A 22,312-nucleotide genomic window follows, 5' to 3' on the forward strand; every position below is an offset into this window, starting at 1 on the left:
TCACCCAGCTGAGCCACGCCATGATTCCTAACTCTCAGAAATGGAGTGAGATAATAAATGTTTCAAGTTGCTGAATTTTGGGGGGTAATTTGTTAATAGCAGTGGACAAAAAATACAACATATAATCCCACACGTTTGTCACCAAAACCCTATAAGGAAGGCATCAGCGGCATTCTGACAATGAAGACACAGAGGATCAGTGAAATTAAGGAACTGATCTAAGTCATCTCAGCCAGAAGTGAAAAAACCTGGATACAAACCCAGGACAGACAACTGGTATCCCAGAATAAACATATCAATTTTTCCTGCCCAAATAATCTTACCCTTAAAGTCTGTCCCTGTTATCATTTGAGGTTTCAACATCTGGTAATAATAAGAGCTGTGATTATTAGAAATATCAAGGGAAGCTGTTTGCATAACCCATAAATGTTTGAGGTTTCACGGTTGTGATTTGCAAACAAATGACAATACATGGGAAGGAACAGATAAGCTGAAAGCACAATCTGAAGGCGGCACTGTTAAAATCATCTGTAGGCACTTTTAGTATGAAGAAAGAAGTCCTGTTGGCAGACACTGCTAAGGAGCTTGTTCCATTTTCATGTGCTCTGTTTAGAAAGACAGAATGTTACTGCAAATTAATTTCTTGAGAACACAGACAAGCCTTGAAAATATAAAGCAAGTTTTAAGAATATAAGCCCATTTCTACGTGGCCCATGTTGAAGCAGAGGAGAGAACCAACCAGAAGCAGTACCCTTGGGTCCAATCTCCATCATCTTCCAAATTTTAAGTGAAAAAGTGCAGATGCAGCTTCAGGACAAATCCCTGGGCCTCCCCGTCTAACCAGACTATGCCCCCACAACACTTTCACAGAAATTTTGGAGCAGCTCTAGAAAGTGAATTCGAGCCACGTTGACGGATAACAGAAGGAACTGAAGGGGTGTTCAGCGTGTTCAGCTAAGATGTAAAGCAGCAGTTCCTATTCATGGAGTCCAGGAACAAGGGCGGATCCAGGTTAGTGTGTAACGTGTTACAAGATCCTCGTAATCATGAACAGTGAAATGACTGGCTTTCTTAAATGATGTTTTTTTTTTTAAAAAAATAAAATAAATGAGAGGATTTATTATATATAACATCCCTTATGGGATGTGTGTGTATCTACATACTGTTCAATTTAACATTTAAAGCGTACAGTTCAATGGTTTTTAATGTGTTCAGTGTTGTACAACCATAACCACAATCCATTGTAGACATTTTCATTACCCCCAAAGCAAGCCCACAGCCATTAGCAGTCACTCCCTACTCCCCCATCCACCATGGGCAATCATAAATCCATCCCTAGCTCCTGGAAGCCATTGGTCTGCTTTATGTCCCTATAGTTTTTCCTCTTACAGACTGCCGTGTAAATGGAATCTATGTCTTTTGTATCTTGCTTCTTTCACGTGGCATAATGTTCTTAAGATTTGCTCACATTGCTGGTGTGCATCAGTAACTCACGCCTTTTTATTGTCACACAATGGAATACAGTAAACCAAACTCAGCTGGGGCTGCCATAACAAAATACCGTAGATCATGTGGCTTGAACAACAAATATGTTTTCTCACACTTCTGGAAGTTCAAGATCAGGGTGCCAGCAAGGTATGGTTCTGCTTAGGACTGTCTTCTGACTTGCAGAAGGCTGCCTTCTCTCTCTCTTCAGCTGGAGAGGGAGGGACAGTAATCCTATCGTGTGGATCCGCTCACACGGGGCGTTAACGGGTTTGCATTTTTTTCTGAAAGCAGCGGTGAGCCACTGAAGTGTATTCTGCAGGAGAGCAACATCACCAGCTAACCCTTTTGAAAGAGCCCTTGGGTTGCAGTGGGAAATGGATAGGAGGCTGGAGGCTAGGAGAACAGTAAGGAAGGAGGCAATCACAGCAACGCAAACGGGAGGGGAGTCCCAGGTGTATTGGGGGCCTATTTGGGAAGTAGAATCACTACAATTTAGGCGAGAAAGGAGTCAGTTATGACCACAGGTTTCTGGCTTGAGCATGTGGGTAGAGGTGGAAAATATTCCCTGAGAAAGGAGAAACAAATCCGGAAGGGAAGGCTGAGCAGTTGTGAACATGTGGGTTTGGGGTGTTTTCGGACATCTGAAGAGATGCTGGGAAGGCAGGTGGATACGAGGACACAAAGATCGGGAGAGATCGGGCAGTCCGCGGCCTGTGTGGGTGGCAGCCCAGGGATAATAGCGTGGGGAGAGACGAGGTCTAGGGTGGGGCCCCCGTTCTGCTCTTCCGCTCTTCTGTCCGCTTCACCAGCTCTGTCTCCAGCCATTCTGCAGGCAGCAGAGTCCTGACTCTAGTCCTTGCACCTTCCCGTCACAATCCTTCCCTGTCTGTGCCCACGCGCTTCTTCTGGAACCCGGCTCAAATGTCACCGGTTCGGTGGATCGCTCCTCGCATAATAGGAATGACACATTTACTTGTATATTTCCTCCAGAGGTTGGCGAGGTCAACATCCTACAACGGTCTTACAGCCCCAGGACGGGGAAAATGCGCTTAGCATATCGTGGGTGCCACGTTGGTGTCTGTGACCATTGGGAGTGAGCGGGGTGGACTTCGCAGCGCTGGGAGCCCGGGCCGTGATGTCATCGGCGCGGGGCCGGGGCCGCGAGGCCACGGCCTCCCACCACGCGGTGAGCGGCCTCACCTTTGCCCCACTCCCAAGACCGGCCCCTAACTTTCCGCCGCACCCATTGGTTGCGCAGCCGCCCAATGGGCAGACGGGAACCGCGAGCTCGTGCTCTCTGCCCGGGACGTCAGCTCTCGATCGTGCTCTCGCGAGCGTTGCTGTGACTAGCTGAGGCGGCGCAGCTGTGTCCGCGTCCAGCTGCTTTGAGGCCGACACTTCTCGAGCCTCCGGCGAGCAAAGACCATGCTCCGAGCGGCGGCTCCCAAGCGTGTCCAGCGGGCGGTGAGTCGGGCGGGGGCCGAGCCCGGTGACGGTGCCGCCTCCCCCCGCCGTCCCAGAGACGGTCTCGGAGAAGGTCACCGGCCAGCCCCCTGACTGGCCCTCACGCAGGCCTGGCCGCGAGCCCGGAGTTGCGGAGCTGCCCTTGTCCTGCGGCCGCTCGGGGCCGAGGTCAGATGGCGGGGTCCCGGTGACCCCGGGCAGAGGACCTGCGCCCCTCTCCCCGCAGCGAGTCCCCACGTCCGGCGCGGAAGCCGACGTTTCGGGGCGAGCTCAGCGTTTTCGCTGGTCGGGAGCGAGGGGCGCGCGGGGCGTGGAGACCTGCTTGGCTCCCGGGGTCCCTGGCTGCGAGGCTGCGGCCCGTCCGCCAGCTGGGCGTGGGGCGGGGAGCTGCGGCCAGTTCGCGTCTTGGTGCTTCGGTTAGTGACAGGTCGTGAGCTCGCCGCGTCTCCTGCCATGAGGAAGACGGATCGAAAGTATAAACCTGTCCTAATGCTGGGACAGCGGTAGTTGGAGATCGATAAGTTAGAGAACAATTGACGTGTGTGTAGATTTTCTTACTTGCAGCGAGGTTCGGTGAGACAGGATTGCCCCGCGACTCGGAAACTTTCCTGCTGGTGCTTTCTCTACAGAGTGCGCGCGCGCGCGCACGTTTTCCAATTGACCGCAGCGGTTTTCTCGCGCAGACACAGCTGGCGGTCTTTCTCGGTGTCTGTAGGCGCTGATGTGTTCCACGTTCCGTACAAAAGGGTTCCTGAACCTGCCCTCGACCCCTTCCCAAGTTCAAACCCACGTCCTTCAGGTCATTGCTCAGTTTTTTCTCCCAGGAGACTTTTTTCCCCTCAGAGGATCTAGACAAAAACAAGTTAAAGTCGTGGATTTGGGTAAATTGCAGGTATCAGAGCCAGACTTGCAGGAAAAGAACTATTGATGCAGTAATTGGAAAGTAGTTTTGTGGACAAGTTAGAAGTGTGACACAGTGAAATAATTGTACTGGGGAGAATTTAGGACTTAGTTATTTTGTAGAGTTAACCAAAAAAATGGAGCCATCAGTTCAGTTATCATCAACATAGTTTGCCAGTATATGCACACAGTATTTCCAAATCTTTATTGTAGTTTTCCAAAGTCTTTGACCTTGTTTTTAAAATTCGAAGCCAGATTAAAGTAGCTGCTCTAAAGTCATTAACTTTTGAGAGATTTGAAATTCAAGTGCATAGAAAATAGCCAGAACACTTTTAAAATGGATACATAAATATATACATGTGTAACTTTTTGACTGGTGAAAGTTTAAGCTTACAGGTTTTGAGAATAGTACAAATAATTCTCAGAACTCTTTGCTAAGTTTCATCATCTGTTAACAGTTTGGCACATTTGCTTTAGCTCTCTTCTTATATACTTGTTATTTTTCTGAACCATTTGAGACTTTGTTGCAGACATGCTCTTTACTTCTAAATAATTCAGTGTATTTTCTAAGAACAAGGAGGTTCATCTCCCATAACCACAGTATAATTGGCAAGATCGGCAAGTTTAACAATGACACAATACGATCATCTGCAGAGACATTATTCAGAAGTTGCCAGTTGTTTTAGTATAGTTCATAGCAGTTCTTATTCTGATCTAAAATAGTCCAGGATCATGCCTTGCATTTAATCTTTGTTAGAAAAGTTCTTCATCCTTTCTTTGGCTTTGATGGCACTGACATTTTTGCAGAGTACAGGGCTTCTGTTTTATTGACTGTCCCTCAATTTAGGTTTGTCTTGTATTTTCTCACTAGAGAAAGAGTCAGGCTATGTATTTTTGACAGGAGTATCACAGAAGCGATATTATGTTCTTAGAGCTTCATATTAGGAGACTTATAATGTTGGTTTATCCCATCGTTGATATTAACTTTAATCCACAAAAGTGTTCACTGAGTTTCTCTACTATAAAGTTACTACTTCTCTCCTTGTATTTAACTAATTTGTGGGGCGATGCATTGAGGCTATGTAACTACTGTTTCTCAGCTGACTTTCATCTGTCTGTTGGTGATTCTTGCCTGAGAAATGATTACTGTGATGTAAAATGGTGTTTTTTCTAATTCTGTCATTCCTTTTACATTTATTAACCTGTTATAAGGAAGAAAATTCCCTTCTTGTTATTTAAATATTTGTAGCTCATAGATCCTTATTTTATTCAGTAGGTTATCTATGCATTATTACTCTTGTTTTTTGATATTCGAGTTGTCTTATATTTCTAAAGTGGGAGTCCCTTTAATCTGGCTTCCATTTAACTTATGGTGTCTCAAAGTCAAAATAGCTTCTTTGAAATTCCCACTCTTGAAATCTGCAAAAAATTGTTCTGTATCTAACTATAAGTAAATTTAGGAAGATATTTACATGAAACCATATTTTTAATAACAGTTTTAAGTTAATCTATTGTGGTCAAAAAGGTTACCTTAAGCTGTTAACAAAACAATGTGAATATAGCTTATACTACTAAACTCTACACTTAAAAATGGTTAAGATGGTAAATTTTATGTATTTTTTTAGCACAGTTAATAGGAAAAAAGAGATACCTTGAACTATTAGAATGTAGACTTGCATTTGGTATCTAATTTCCATTTCTAGTTTTGACTTATTTGTGCCTTGAGCAAAGTTCTTCATCTTCATTGGCCTCCTCAATATCATCTGTTAATGAAGGTGATATTTTAAATTTACAGTAAAGAGCCAGAGCACACACTGAGAGGAAAATAAGTAGGCATCTGCAATTAGTTAACATTCTTGCTGGGATATTAATCTGCATTATTAGTATTATTTTGTTCATTTACATTTGAAATGAATTTGACTAATAAAATGCCAAAGAAATATGTGGAGAGTGAAGCAACACTTTTCAAGGTCATTCGAGTGTTCCCGTGTTCATTGCTACATAGAAGGCACATCTATCATGATTCAGAAGCTCCGAAATGAGTATGAAGGAACATGACATTTTCAGAGTCCGTGGTTTAGTGTTGATGAATGAGATTGAACTCTAATTTGCATTCAGATTTTAATTTCTTTTGAAAGAAAGAGAGCCAATTTTAATGCAGCTCTAAAAGATTTATTGCATAAGGTGAATTCCATAAAATTATGCTGCCTGCCAGTGTGTCTCCTAAGGGTCTTGTCTGTTTTTAAAGTGAAGTAAATTGTGTTTTTAATATTATCTAATAATTAAAAGCTACCATATTTTATTACTAAAGAGGTTAAAGTAAGTTATTTAGCCTAAGTACAGAAATGTAACATTTTATGACAAAATGTATGTTAAAATGGGTGTGACTTTCATTATAGGTTACATTTTTCGGTAGAACTTGAAAAGATTTTATTCCTGCTTTTTAATTTTACCCTGCTTAGTTTTTTCAAAGATGGTGGGGGATGTAAGTTAAAATTATTCTTATTCAGGTTTTGAGTAGGTTTGTAAGGGTAAAGTAGGGAGTTAGAGTCCAACTTTTTTCTTCTTCTAACACCTGTGGTGTGGTTTACTACATAAACATACAGTTGAAGTCTCAGCAGGAACTCCAGCAGTAAATCCTGGTTACATCTAAAAGATTGAAAAGCTCAAGCAGTGTCAAAAACTGTTAAGGTTGAATAAGGGAAGGACCAAAATGTGTTCATTGGACTTAGCTATAACAAGGTTCTTGGTGACTTGGAAGAGGGTGGATTCACTGTTGCAGTGGAAGTGAAAACCAGTTTACTGTGAGTAAAGAGAGGAGAGGAGAGGGTGAGGAGAGGGTGGGGTGAGGGTGGGGTGAGGGTGAGGTGAGGGTGAGGTGAGGGTGAGGTGAGGGTGAGGTGGGGTGAGGGTGAGGTGAGGTGAGGTGAGGTGAGGTGGTAGAATAGGAGTGTATAGACATTATTTTCAAGTTTGGCTGTGAAAGGGTGGAGAGAGATCAATATCCCTTCGAATCCAGTCTTCAAGAAATTCTCTGCAGGCGCACCTCAGAGACACTACAGGTTCCAGTCCAGACTTCTGCAGTATAGTCAATTGTGATCTCTTTGCTGGTGTGTGTGTATGTGTGTGTCGGGAGAGAAGGGGAGAGGTTGTCTTGCCTTCAATGTGTAAAAAACCACATTAGTGAAGCGCAATAAAATAAGGTATGCCTGTATCTTATGAAGGCCAGTCACCTTCAATAAGGGTATATGTGCTGGCATGTGAAAGAAGACTTTTCCCATTTTAGTATTTGGAATTTAGTCGGTTGTTAAGGTACGTTCTCTGAAAGCATGATAGGATAGCCGTTTTAGTGATTTAATAAGTTTATATAGTGTTCTGGATAGGTACACATGTAAGTACTTAGATCATTAAATTAGTAATGAGATAGAAACAGTTGCTTTTTCATTTTTGATCATTTGGGGAAAGCTTTTCATTTAGTCGCCAAGCATACATGGAGTGTCAGCTATGTTCCAGGCACAAAGGCATGACACGGTGGAGAACAGGATAGACATAGTCCCTGCCCATGTGATGCGAATAGACTGGGGAAGACAGATAATGAAAACATTATTTTAAATGTGATCATTGTAACAGGTGTACAGGTTTTGGGAGAACATGTAAAGAGGAGATGATTAATTAGGGGACTAGAGAAACTCTGAAAGAATACATGTGAAATTACTTTGTAAACTAAGGTACTTCACAACCATTGTTATTGGGTGATGAAGTAATAATATGGTGAACGATTTTCTTTAGATAAAATAGCACTTCATTTTTAAGTTTTGTCTATTTTAAATCACCCGTTTATCATTATTTTAATTCTGTTCCTATTGTATGAGTTCTTGTTAGATCTATATCTTTCTTTTTTACTATGGTGTTATTGCCAGGATTAAATTAGAAACAAGTAAAAGAAAGCATTAGGCATGTTAGTGTGGTTATTTAAAAAAATAAAAATAAATAAAATCTAATGTGAATTCTAAGGTAAGGTGGAACATGCTTAAGGGGCCCTGGAAATTTAAAAAAAAATTGTCCTGGAATAATGACACAGTGTGAAAAGGAAAATCTACAGACCCCGGGCTTTCATCCCGGACAACTCTGAAGGGCCATCCTAGCTTCAGGGCTCCTTGTGTGCCAGCTGAGATCTTTCTTTGGACTGTTTCACTTCTTCCCCTGCCCAGTCCTATTTTCTTGATGCTTCATGGATGCTGTTCCCAAGAATACTCCTCAATAAACTTGCACATTTGCACACACAAAAGGAAGATAAATTTAAGGTGACAACAAGCATTTGTAATCTTAAAGCATTCACTGTATGTAATGAATTAACTTCTCAGCTATGTGTCTAGAGTGTTCCTAGCTACGTTTGTTTGGGGGAAAATTAAGAAAAATCGTTTTCTGTGGCTCAGACGACCAACCTTGGAGAATGGCCAATCTAGAGTCTTAAAATTGTTTATAGCTCAGTGTACAGAGTAAAAGTATTAAAAGGATGTTTTTAAAGCAACAAGGTTTTTTTTTAAATGCACTATTTTTTGGAGCAGTTTTAGGTTCACAGCAAAATAGAACAGAGAGTGCACAGCATTCCCATATTCCCCAGCCTTCTTCACTGTCAGCAATCCTCACCAGAGTGCTACATTTGTTAAAATTGATAAAGCTACACAGACACATCGTTATCACCCCAAGTCCATAGTTTACATTAAGCTTCACTCTTGGTGTTTTGCATTTTATGGGTTTGGAAAAATGTGCAATGACATATCCATCCATCATTATAGTATACAGAATAGTTTCACTGCCCTAAAAATCTCTGTGTTCTGCCTCGTCATCCCTCTCTCCCTAACTGTGGGCAACTACTGATCTCTTTACTCTCTCTATAGCTTTGCCTTGCCAGCATGTCATATAGGTGGAACTGTACAGTGTGTAGCCTTTTCAGTCTTCTTTCACTTAATAATGTGCATTTAAGATCTCTCCAGTCTTCCCAGGGCCTGATAACTTGTGTGTGTGTGCTGAATAAGGTTTCATTTGGTGTAGTTGAGCGAATGGGAGATGAGGAACTGGAGGGCTGGAGTGGAATGTGGAGTAGCAGGCTTTTAATTTGGGGATTCATTAAAATTGGGAGGGCCTCGGGCTTGTCTAAATATTTCCCCCAACGAAGCCAGGAAAAGGGAGAGGTTGTAGACATTGGTGAGAAGAGACCACAGAAAGAAGTCTGACTGGATTTGAGAGGGAGGAACCTGGAGCCCAGATGAAGGGAGTGGACCCTAGAGGAAGGACCTGCAGCCGTTTCCAGTGTGACAGGGCAGGGAAGGGGGTCTGGGGTCGGAGATTGGGAAGGGGAGGCAGGTCTTTTCCGCCACTTCAGTTTTGATTGTGAAGTAGGAAGTGAGGTTCTTTTCTGAGAGCAGAGGACAGACTGTTCTGGCAGTTTGAGAAACATTAGAAGGGGGTATTTGAAATAGTGGCCACGGAGAGAGTGCCAGCAAGTATGTCATAGTGACATTGCCATGTAGTTTTGAGGGCCCAGATAAGGTTGATGACTAAGAATTGATGGTGACAGCAGCCTACATTAATCTCAATTTAAATAACAGTATTTTGAAGAGATTCAGATTTTTTTTTGGGTAGTTACCTTATTATTTCAATAGTTACCTTCAAATGTTTAAGAGTTTGGCTCTTTTTTCCTCCATAAGAAAGGAGAGTCCTAAAGTCCTAAAGATGCATTAGGGCAAAAGATAAATAACAGTGACTTTTGTTTTAAAACCTTTAAGTAATGGACCTGTAGTTTTTGAATCTTTAGTGGTATTCTATACCACTCTTCTAATTAAGGTAGAATTTTAGAGTTATAGAATTTTTAGAGCTAGAAAAGAGGCCTTTAATGTCTTTTTTTTTTGGACCAGGGTATTTTTTGGGGGGCGGGGCGGGGGGAGACAGGAAAATATTTACTAAGTGGAATCTTACAGGAATAACCCATATGTGAAACAGATAAAAATGATGCTGCTTTGACATCAGTGGTAATTAAAAACCCAAATTCTGAAGTCCAGTGGCCTGGACTTTTAACCTGGCTCTGCCTCCTAGCTATGTAGCTCCAATTTCCTCATCTGTAAAGTCAGGGTATAATAGTACCTACATCATAGAGTTTTTATGAGTTTTAAATAAGATTTTATACACACGCATGCGCGTGTGCACACACACACGTGCACACACACACACACGTGCACACACACACACGCTTAATACAGTGTACCCCAGCATGTTTTTAAAAGCTCGAGGATTCCTTAGGAGAACTACCTAATTTATCTGTTGATAGAACCATAATTTACAGCAAATGTAGGCCTTCTGCCACCAGATCCTGGATTTATTCTCCAAATGTTGCTGGAAATCTCATAATTTTTCAGGTAAATGATCTGTGAAACATTATCAAAAATTTGGTGTCTGATGTATTTTGATAATAAATAGTTTGTTACTGGCAATTCTTGCGAAGTGTAATTTAAATCATAAATTATGCCATGGGGTCCTAATTAGAAATTTCTTTACAAGATAATCTGTTCATCCGATTAAACAAGAGAAGCACCATTTAATTCTATAGATATTTTTTGGAATAAAACATTATATTAAACTCTAGGGACACAAAAATGAAAAGGCAGGGTATTTGTTTTCTAAGAACTTTAAACCCATCCCAGGAATCATGAATTCTTGTGATTTGGTACAACTTTTCTGGAGAACACTTTGTGTCAATATTGAAAGCATCAAAAGCACGCCTACCTCTTGATTTATCACTTCTAGGAATTTGTCCTCAGAAGAACCTTTACATGTGCATTAAGATTTCTAACCTTAACCACCTCCCATGAGAAGACACATTTTTACTGTAGAAAAGAAAAAATTATACAAGCAGGTACTTCATTTGGCAACAACAAAAGTCTCATTTTCTCCCCATCCTTGATCCCTTTGAATAAATAGAAAAGGGAGGAAAAGGGCAAGAAGTGTCATCCACTGATACCCAGTGCAATAATTCCTTCCTCTGGTATATCCTGTCATGCTGTCCTCTTCCCACCCTCAGGTTGGTGTGGCTCTGCAAGGATTTCTACCCCCTGCTGTCTCTGGCCCCCAGGTCTGGGATTGTGGTCCTCAAGGATGGGGCCGGTGGGGTGGGGGTGGGGTGATTAGAGAGCCTAGGAGAAGGTTGAGGTGAAAGTAGTAGAGATAAGCTTAGGGGAGAACGGGTCCCTATTTTGTTAAAGGTTGAACAGAAGCTGGCATAGTCTTCTGTGGAAGCAGAGAGCAGCTAGAGCAAAATCTGGCCAGGTTTCAATCTGATGGGTCTTTCTAGACTGAAGGGAACTCATCTGTTGAGGATGAGTGCAGAGATTTAGCTATGAGAGTGCTCTTTGCATTGTTTATAATATTAAATTATTAGTAACTCAAGTACTACAGAGACTGGTTAAACTGGCATGCTCATAAAAAGGTGAAGGGTATTAAAGTAGCAATTGATATTTATAATAAATGAAAAAAATATATTTTGTAAGTAAAATTGTTAACCAGAATTATTGTCCTGTGCTGTCTGTCCCTTCCCTTCATTCATACTCTCCTTATACATTTCCAGCTCTGGGTAAATTTTGTATTACATTTCTTCACTCCCACTGCACATTTGAAGATTATTGCTGACTGAAGCCACACAGCCATACCATTTGATCATGACTGCCTCCTCTTCTCATTCCTCATTGCCACTCCCCCAGGGACCATTCCAAAAGTGGCTTCTTTCCTCATCCTGCAGTGCGCTTCCTCATCTTTCCACATGGCGGGAAAACCTGAATTTACTTCCTTTCTTTCTCTTAGTTTATTACTTCATGATCTGTAGCCTCCAACATTTTGGACCTCTTTGTTAATTGGAAAACTGTACTATCTTGTAATTGTATGCAAACAAGTCTTATTTCCCATGACATTTTTGAATACAGGGACTGTTCTTGTTCATCTTTGTGTTCGTGGTATTTGAAGTCATTCTAGATGACCATAAATTATTGGTGGTCTCTTGATGGTCTACAGTAGATCTGGGTAGGTATCGGTTGGTTCTAAGATACTGTCTACAAGCTTTCGTTTTGAATTTGGAAGCATATTTGAACAGTTGAAAAACCCAGCAAAATTGCTGTGTTGTGGTTTAAAGACAGATTTACATTATTAGTTGTTTCGGTATTTCAGAGTGCATTTTGCCTGAACAGTAGGAATCAACTCGCGTAATGATTCCAGACCCATTATTTCTGGACTTACTGTGCTCTTTAGCAGCATTGCTGCGAGTGAGTGCAGTTGGTAGTGGTTTGATTCCTACTTCGATGTTGACATGTTCAGTTTAAGGATCTTGAACTTATATATATTAATAGTTTTTTATTGAACATAGGTTAGTGGGAAAATTATTTTGAAATAATTTTTAAAAATTTCAAATAGTTGAATAATTTGCATTTTCTGTTCTCATTCAACATGAATATTAGTAATAGAGTGATAGACACAAAAGCCCAATTTTGCTGTTGAGTATTTTATAATTCCATTTCTAGAATCGAGTTTTGTATACAGTTTTCTTTAAAGCACACGTGCTTAACAGTAAAAACTATTTGTATGACAACATTCTTTTCCATTTTTTCCCTCTTTTTAGGCCTCATGGCTGCGATTTCAGAGTACCCTGGTAATAGCTGAGCATGGAAATGATACCCTAGCACCCATTACATTAAATGCCATCACTGCAGCCAAACGCCTTGGAGGTGAAGTGTCCTGCTTAATAGCTGGAACCAAATGTGACAAGGTGAGAAATTTTTAAGGTCAATCATAGCAAATATAATCTCCATCAAGAGACAGGGAAAGATGGCAACAGAGAATTATGGTGAGGACTGTAACCCAAACCGGGCTCTAATCCTCATTAAATGGCCAATGTCACAACCATTACTATGTGTGAAAAAAGAACTAAGTTTGCTCACTAAGCATTTTATCTTTTGAAATGAGGTAGAATACTTGATTTAGTTCCACTGGCACCATCATGTGCCATCAGGTACCAAGTAGAATGATAATATTTGAGTCCCCTTAGAGGTTAATAGCCAATTCTTTTTTTTTGTATTGATGAATATACTTGCTAATTGCTTTTAATTCTTGAAAGTGGTAAATCTGGACCAAGTATCATGGGTGTTACTTTTTAATTTGTATAAGAACTCCAATGGAGGTTATTACTATGCTTTCCAAACTACAGCCAGTACAAAAAGAAGTTTTTCGTCTTTGTTGTTGTTGGAATCAGATAATGACAGCTTTGTAAACAAACCCGCTGGCAAAGTGCCCTAGCGTGGGGCTGCACATGGGGCAGCTGTGCAGTCGAAGTCGTGCTTCAGTTTAGCCTATGCAGCTTGAGCCCCCACTTCGCTCTCACACCACACAGCAGTCATCAAGTGTGTCACTGGGGGCTTGGACCTCAGAGGAAGAAACCTGGAGAGAGCATGTTCCTTTTCAGAGAATTTCACTTAGTTTTTATTAAATGGCAGAGCATGTGGTATAAAGAGGTTCAGAATGCTAGTGTTCCTTCAAATTTCTTATGTGAAATTGGTATCTTAAAATAATGTATTCTACCAGGTTTGGTGTTAAATTATGTGGATTTCTTTTTCTAAAATCTAACAACCCCTGAATCTTATGTGCTTGATACTAACAAAAATGTGTGATGATATGGCTATGCTGTTTTTTCTGGTTGCCTAGCTTTTAGATACATAAGCTCTGGGTTTGATTGTTTATTTTGCTGTGATTTTAAATAATTATTCTAGTATTACCTGAACAATATTCGAAATGCTATTTACACTATTTTGAGAAAAATCAAAGCAGAAATCATTCTTCGGTTACAATTTTATTATCGTATCACATTCTAATCTTTAAAGAAAAACTGTATGAAGAGACTGTTGATGGCCTAGGCAGATTTTAGTTCTGCACTGTTTTCTGTAGCTATTTATCGTAGACAGCATGTGACTCTTCTGTGTAGTGCCAGAAGCTTTTGCTGGTAAAAAAAAAAAAAAATAGCTTTGATAATGCAAGATAGTCTGCCAGTGAATACTTGATTCAGCAGAGGTACTTGTGTATTGCACCCTTTCTCCAGTGAATGTTGTTGCAGCTTGACTGCCCTTTGAGGTACAGCCTTTCATGCCTGCTCATCAGTGAATCAGCATGGAGGTAAACGAGAAGATGGAGGACCATAATATGATTGCTGTATTTCTCCTAGAACAGAAGTCGACCATGCTGTCATGGAAGAGGCATAAAAAGAGGGGTTTCTCACTACCTTCTATATACAGGAAATCTGAGCGGTCAAAAAGCTATTTCTATTCTGATCCAAACAGGAAAAATGAGGAAATAAAATAAAAATTATTTTGCTTCATTTTAGATAAATATATGTAGATAGGCAGGAACTCAGTGGTTGACAATGGACTGTTATAAAAGATTTTCTGTCTTGCACGGATTCACTAGTTTTCATGTCAGTAGAAATTATTGTTGCCAGATAAAATGCATGGCCTGTAAACCAGTGCGGTTAGGTCCTGTTCTTTACCCCAATGAAATCCTAAGTCTGAAATGTATTGGCTGTGTTATCATGAGAGGCAGAGAACCTGCAAATGGCCTCATTATCACCATTTCTGAAATGATGTACTTGCGCTTTCATTGAGAGAAAGATAAAGAGCCCAGTTTATACTAAATTTGGATAGAGAGCTTTGTTGAGATTGATTTATCAATAATACTTTTTTTTCAAGGCAGGGATTTTTGTCAATCTGTAGTAAGATCAATTGGCATAAGATTTTCTTTGTTGAAGAAATACACTTTTTTTTGTTTTTTTTTAAAGTCCCGGGTAACCCTTTTTCTGATAAAAAACAGTTTTTACAGTTGGCCATTAAGGTTTTATGCTCTGTTGATATTTGTACTGGTGGCTCTGTTTGCATCTTTCTGTTAGACGGATAATTAAAAACTCTTTTATTCATAGGTGGCACAAGATCTCTGCAAAGTCGCAGGCGTCGCAAAAGTTCTGGTGGCTCAGCATGATGCATATAAAGGCCTCCTTCCAGGTGAGGTTTTCCAGTGGGAAAAATGTAATGTCTAAATCATCCTTGACTATATTAATATAAAAATATTCTGAAATGTATTTATCAGATGTGCTTGATTCTCAGAGGAACTGACACCATTGATTCTGGCAACTCAGAAGCAGTTCAATTACACACACATCTGCGCAGGAGCATCTGCCTTCGGAAAGGTGAGAAGCCAGAGAATGTGGCCTCCGATGTCATTATGCCTTTGTGACAAACTGTACAGCAGACTTTGTTTAGGTAGCTGTTTCTGGCTTTCTGAATGAGTGGTAGTTTTGCTAAGATTTATTCTTGCAAGATTTTGTTATGATTTCTTTTAAAACATGATCTTCAGGTTTTCAGATTTTGTCATAGAGACAACTTTGTTCTTTTAAGGTTTTGTCCTAATTTAATAATTATTATCATACCACTTCTGGATTTTCACATTTTGTCATGGAGAAAAGTCTATTTGGACAACTTTAAAAAAGCTACTTTTCTTTAAAAACATGTTGAACTACTTCTGTGTGCCTGTGAATGTCATTTGTATTAGTAACATATATATCTTAAGAGATGGCTTATTTAGGTGGCTGATAATTCAAAGGGCCAAATTCTGTCTACTTGGGGATTTGGGAAGGGCTGTGTGGTAGTTGAAGCTATCCTTAAGGTAAAGAAAGTTGTAATCTGATGATGCGCTTTGTGATATGTCTGAAAAAAGAATGTGCTATCAGATGGGTAGTGGTCTGTACGAAGTTTTTTTCTTTAAAAAAAAAAAATGACAGGGCAACAACGTAAGGAGAGCCCAAGACAGAGAATTTGTCAGTGGGTCTTTCTTTCTCTGAAGCCATGGGTGTTATCTTAGCTTTCTTTTATTCCCTCTTAATAAGCTGCAGTTTTTATTTTTGTTTTAAAGATTATAAATTACATTGTAAGTAAACACATTCTTATTATAAAGGATGCATACAGTACAGCAGTATGTGGAGCAAAGGTATCACCGTTCCCCTTATTCCCAACTCCGTCTTTCCTCTTCCTCAGTTACAGGTGTCAACAATTGTACATTCTTCAGGCCTCTTAGTGTGGATTTTCAAATTATGATGCATGCACAATTGTAAATTACATTTACAATTCTTTTGTTACCGATTTTTAAATATGAGTTTGGGGAATAGATATAAGCTCTTTCATTAACCATGTCGAGTGGCAACAACAGTGAGCTCTGAATACATTGACCTCTTTACTTGCAAAATGAGTAATGTTTGGGAATATCTTACCTGTGGTACAGTATTGGCTTCTAGACATGAATCATTGTGAACCATCTAGGGGCCTTGCCCAGTTACCCTTGTACATTGCTTTAGGTTGTTTTTAACCTCTAGAATTATCAATTTGAGCTTGTTAAAATTTTTTTTCTAAGGTTAATAGAATTTCTAGGCATTGACAGAATTTTCAACCTACAGTGTAAACATATGAATTTAATGAACAATTGTTCTTTTATTAGGTTGTCACATTGCAGACTATCATAAGTTTTTCAGTTTTTATACGAGGTTTGTTAAATGATAAGTAAGGTGGTTCCACAGACATGTATAACCTTAGGCTAGCCGTTTGCCTTCCTGAAGTCTGTTTTTCTTATATGCAAAATGATGCAGTTTGACCAAGTGATGTCTAAGATCTACCAACCAGATATGTTAAAATATGGTTGGTTTCCTTTTCCCTGGAGTCATTAAGTCAGAGGCTTGACATCCAGCTACAGTACTAGGGATGCTGCAGATGAGCATGAAACTGAAAGATCTTTGTGGACCATTCCATCTCAGAGAGTTTGGATTCTGTGTTGGATGATTTAAATACTTTCATGAGTCTTGCATTTCTGTGAAGACAGTTCACCTAAAAGACTGTTAAACCAAGAAAAGATGTTTGTTGTGTAAGTTAGCTCTATGTTAATGTGTTAGCCTTGATTGCTGTGTGGTGACAAATAGGAGTTTGGAGAACCAGAGTCATAATGGTGGCTGGTGCTGCAGCCTCTGAATGAGGTTGTAATGAGAAAGAGTCCGTCAGATGAAGCTGCACAGTTGGCTCTAAAAGGCCTTCTCCAGCTGTGGTTTTCAGATACCAGTTTTATACCAGTGTGCTAGAATTTTTAAATTTGTTGTCTTTTTGTGCATGAAAACACTAATAGTTAAAGCCTCTCCTTCCCTGAAACCATGTGGTTAAATCTGTCAAATAATGTAGAGATAGATCTGTTTACTGTCTGTCCTCACTGGACATTTAGATGGAAGATCAGACCTGAAAAAACATATGCCTTTAAGCAGCATGGTAAATGTTTTTCAAGGTGTGCTGAAATAAAACAAGGGATAATAGAAATACAAGTTTAAGTACATTTAAGTGTCAAGAGTTACTTTCTGAGGCAGGCTTTCGATACTGACAATTTTTTTTTTAAAGCAGGTCTTTCTAAACCTCTTATTTATCAAGTTAGAACTGTTTAATATTTTAATTGTTTTCTTGAATGCTTTTTAAAAATATCTGAGCTGACATTTTTTTTAATTTGGTTCTTTTAAATTTCTTAAATTTTAATGTTTTTCCTTTTTACCTATCCCTTATTCCTTTTCACTTTGGCAAGCATCAGCGGGTCTGTTTGTGTTTTATTTTGTTTATTCATTTTTTTTTTTTGATTCTACATATAAGTGAAATCATACGGTATTTGCCTTTCTCTGACTTACTACAGTTAGCTTAATACCCTCTAGGTCCATCCATGTTGTCACAAATGGCAAGATTTTATTCTCTTTTTATTGAGCACTATTCCATTCTATATATGTACTGTATCTTTATCTACCTATCATTGGACCCCTAGGTCGCTTCCATATCTTGGTTATTATAAATAATTCTGCAGTGAACATAGGGGTGAATGTATCTTTTCAAATTAATGTTTTTATTTTCTTAGGATATATACCAAAAAGTGGCAGCTCTTTTTTAAATTTTTTGAGGACTCTTTGTCTTTTATCCATAGCTGCTACACCAATTGACAATCCCATCAACAGTATATCTGGGTTCACTTTTCTCCACTCTCTCTCCAGTATTTATATGTTGATTTTTTTGATGATAGCCATTCTCAAAGTTATGAGGTAGTATCTTATTGTGGTTTTGATTTGCATTTTCCTAATGATTTGTGATGTAGAGCATCTTTTCATGTCTGTTGGTCATTTATATATCTTCTTTGGAGAAATGTCTATTCAGGTCCTCTGCCCAATTTTAAATCAGATTGTTTTGGGGGGCGGGTGGTTAAGTTGTATGAGTTCCTTATGTATTTTGGATATTAACCCCTTCTTGGATGCATCATTGGCAGATATCTTTTTCCCATTCATTAGATTGTCTGTTTTGTTGATGGTTTCCTTCTCTGTGCTAAATCTTTTTATCTGGATATAGACCCATTTGTTTATTTTGCTTTTATTGCCCTTGCCTGAGTAGACATATCCAAAAAGATATTGCTAAGACTGATGTCAAAGAGCTTACTGTCTGTGTTTTCTTCTAGAGGTTTTATAGTTTCAAGTCTTACCTTTAAATCTTTATTTTGAGTTATTTTTGTATGTGGTGTAAAAAAGTGACTCAGTTTCATATTTTTCATGTTATCTGTCCAGTTTTCCCAGCACTATGTATTGAAGAGTATGTCTTTACCCCATCATATATCCTTGCCTCCTTTGTCGTAGACTAATTGACCTTATAAGCGAGGATTTATTTCTGGGCTCTCTATTCCATTGATCTACGTATCTATTTTTTTTCGCCAGTATCATTCCGTTTTGATTATTGCAGCTTTGAAGTATAGTTTGAAATCAGGGAGTATGATATTACCCACTTTGTTCTTTCTCAAAGTTTTTTGTTTGCTTGTTTGGGGTCTTTTGTGGTGCCTTAAAAAGTTTAGGATTAGTTTTTCCAGTTTTGAGAAGATTGCCATTGGCATTTTAGTAAGAATTGCATTGAATCTGTTTATTTCTGTAGTTAGTAAAGACATTTAAAAAATATTAGTCGTTCTAATCCGTGAGTGTGGTATATCCTTCCATTTATTTGTATCTTCTACAACATTTTTCTGCCATGTCTTAGTTTTCAGAGTACAAGTCTTTCACGGCTTTCATTAAATTTATTCTTAGGTACTTTATGCTTTTTGATGCAATTGTAAATGAGTTTGTTTTCTTAATTTCTTATTCTGATCATTTGTTATTGATGTACAGAAACAACAGATTTGTGTATATTGATTTTGTATTCTATAACTTTACTGAATTCATTTATTCTGGTAGTTTTTGGTGGAGTCTTTAGGACTTTCTGTATATACAGTATCATGCACATAAGAATTTTACTTATTCCTCTCTAATTTGGATGCCTTTTGCTTCTTGTCTGTTTGCTATAACCTTCCAATACTCTATTGAATAGAAGTGGTAAAAGTGGACATCCTTCTCTTGTTCCCGATCTAAGAGGAAAAGCTTTTAGCTTTTCACTGTTGAGTATGGTATTAGCTGTGGGGTTGTCATATATAGCCTTTATTATGTTGTGGTATGTTCCTTTTATGTGCACTTTGTTGAGAGTTTTTATAAAGGGATGTTAAATTTTGTCAAGTGTTTTTTCTGCAATAATTGAGGTGATCATATGATTTTTATCCTCCATTTCGTTATTGTATTATGTTGATTGGTTTATGGGTGTTGAACTATCCTTGCATCCATGGGATAAATTCCATTTGGTCTTGAGGTATAATCTTTTTAATGTATTCCTGAACCTGGTGTGCTAATATTTTGAGAATTTTTTTCATTTATATTTATCAAGGAGATTGGCCTGTAATTTTTTTTGTACTGTCTTTGTCTGGTTTTGGTATCAGAGTAATACCGACTTGGTGGAATGAATTTGGAAGCATTCATTCTTCTTTAAACGTTTAATAGAATTCACTTGTGAAGCTGTTTGGTCCTGGGCTTTTATTCAGAGTTTTTTTGATTACTGCTTCAATTTCACTGCTAGTAATCAGACTGTTTAGATTTTTTTTTTTTCCTGGTTCACCCTTGGAAGGTTGCATGCTTCTAAATGTTTATTCATTTCTTCTAGATTGTTGAATTTGTTTGCATATTATCATTTGTAGTATTCTTTAGTGATTCTTCGTGATGTTGTCATTTCTTTCATTTATGATTAGATTTATTTGGGCTTTCTTTGTCTTCATGAGTTTGGCTAAAGGTTTGTCAATTTTATCTTTTCAGAGAACCAGTTCTTGGTTTCATTGATCTTTTCTATTCTTTTTTAGTCTCTATTTCATTTATTTCTCTCTGATCTTGTCCCCGCCCCGCTTTATTTTGCTCACTTTGGGCTTTGTCTTCTTTTACTAGTTCCTTGAGATATAAGTTTAGATTGTTTATTTGAGAATTTTCTAGTTTCTTGAGGTAGGCCTTTATAGTTATGAACTTCTCTCTTCGAACCGCTTTTGCCAAATCACATAATTTCAAACCTTTTATTTTCTAAGAGATCTTAATGTTTTCTAATTGTGGTTTGATAAACTACAAGTACTTTTAAGTAGCTCTTCTACCTTGGTTGAAAGAGGATTACTATATATATAATGTAGGTAACAAACTAAAAATTAGAAAATCTTTCCTGTCGGAATTATGACAGCAGGAAAATTGATGCAAGCTGCAAACACTTGTAAGCATCAAATTATATAGAACCACTTATTAGATATGGATTAGGCACACGGAAAATAGAGGACATAAAATCTCTGCCTTCAGCGTGCTTATAAATTTAGTTGAGGGCATGTTTATTAGGATTATTTTAAATCAAACTACATGTTATTGCTATTTAAATAGTGTAATTATACATGCATGTGGAAGGATCTAGAATAAAGGAGTAATTAGAAGGCAATGCTGAGAGAATTCTGAGAGAGCAGGGAGGTTTAGTGACAGAATGAGGAGAGGGACTTGAGCACTGTCACGGTGAAAGTTTGCCCACTCAGAGGAGGCGTCTCATGTGCTGTCGTGTTCAGGAGATGCCATTGAGTGAGCGCTGTGTAGAGAGCAGTGTGGCATTCAGCTTTACTATTTGTGTGATGGAAGCAACACTTCCCTTTTAGATTACGTTTAGATTATGTCACCATCTAAGAATCTTAGAGTGTAGAAAGTTCAGATATTTAGTCTTTACTAACCGACTCTCTCTTAGAATTTTGGACTAGAAGCATAGAGATTCTCTTCCTCTGACGTGAGGTAAATTCTGATCTCTAAGGACATCGTGGCTTTCCCAGTGGTCCCTGCTAGCGAGAGCAGAGTTATCACATGTCTCTGTCCCAGAGCCATGATAGGTGTATACAGGAAAAATATTTACGTTAATTTGCCTTACTCTTTTTATACGTGTTGTATAAGCTGTGCTTCAGCTTTCTAATTTTTATGGTTACATAAGATTACATTATATGGGTGACTTATAAACCTGTCCCCTGTTGATGGACATTTAGGTTAGTTTTGATTTTTTTTAATGCAATATCAATTTTTTTAAAAGGTGAAAATGTTTGCTTTGAAATCATTTCTTTTATATATGTCAAGTCAATATATACAAGTATATTCTTAGTATTTGAGAATTTTATTACTCTTCTGAATATTTTTCTATCTTACTAAATTCATTAATCCATAAATGTCACACTTTATAAGTAATATTCATTAAAGCAATATTGTATCTCATTATTCAACATATTGAGTTAAGGTTGTTTATTAATATAAAACTCATAAACTCTTAATGTAGTTAGAGTAATGATAGATACTCAATCTCAAAGCTATCCAAAAAATTGTGCTTTAAGTTGTATCTCTAAAGATGTATGTGAAATATGAAATATTTTAATTAAAATTTCTACAGAATGTGCGTTTAAAGAATGTTATTGTCAATAGTTTTTAGCCATTCATCAGCAGGTAGGTGTGTAACTTACTGCTTATTTTACTTTTAGAACCTTTTGCCCAGAATAGCGGCCAAACTTGATGTTGCCCCAGTTTCTGACATCATTGCAGTCAAGTCACCTGACACATTTGTGAGAACTATTTATGCAGGTGAGTGCACAAAGAAAATAATTAATAAACATGTTAAGTTTTTGTAAATTTTAAAACCAGAAATTAATCTTGAAGGTTGGATTTTTTAAAAAGTCATACACTTGCTTGAAATGTACTATCTTAAATATCTCAAATTCTTTTAAAATCTTGGCACATTGCACTTCGTGTTCTTCATGCCCTATCATCTTTTCACTTCTTTTCTTAACATGTGAAGTAGCTTTCCTCTTACTGAGACGTTCCAACTCGTACTGTTGAGTTACTGATTGTGGTATTTTGGAGAGGGAAGCTTTTGTTTACATGTGCTTTATTAGTGTGGCTGCCTGTTCCAGTTACTTGCTTCCATGC

General features: G+C 38.5%; 1 protein-coding gene across 7 annotated transcripts in view; it reads left to right on the plus strand.

The window, feature by feature from the left end:
• The first annotated feature begins 2,797 nt into the window (after window positions 1–2,797).
• Window positions 2,798–22,312, plus strand: part of ETFA (electron transfer flavoprotein subunit alpha) — a 66,098-nt gene continuing 46,583 nt past the window's right edge. For all 7 annotated transcript variants that reach the window (XM_016125813.2, XM_016125814.2, XM_016125816.2 and 4 more), the window contains exons 1-5: window positions 2,798–2,952; window positions 12,515–12,661; window positions 14,855–14,936; window positions 15,039–15,121; window positions 21,868–21,967. In XM_016125813.2, the coding sequence (XP_015981299.2) occupies window positions 2,914–2,952; window positions 12,515–12,661; window positions 14,855–14,936; window positions 15,039–15,121; window positions 21,868–21,967 (451 nt within the window). In that variant the 5' untranslated portion in view covers window positions 2,798–2,913. The remainder of the gene's footprint in view (window positions 2,953–12,514; window positions 12,662–14,854; window positions 14,937–15,038; window positions 15,122–21,867; window positions 21,968–22,312) is intronic.

The sequence above is a fragment of the Rousettus aegyptiacus genome, unplaced genomic scaffold (genome assembly GCF_014176215.1).
Source record: "Rousettus aegyptiacus isolate mRouAeg1 unplaced genomic scaffold, mRouAeg1.p scaffold_m13_p_14, whole genome shotgun sequence".
NCBI lineage: Eukaryota > Metazoa > Chordata > Mammalia > Chiroptera > Pteropodidae > Rousettus > Rousettus aegyptiacus.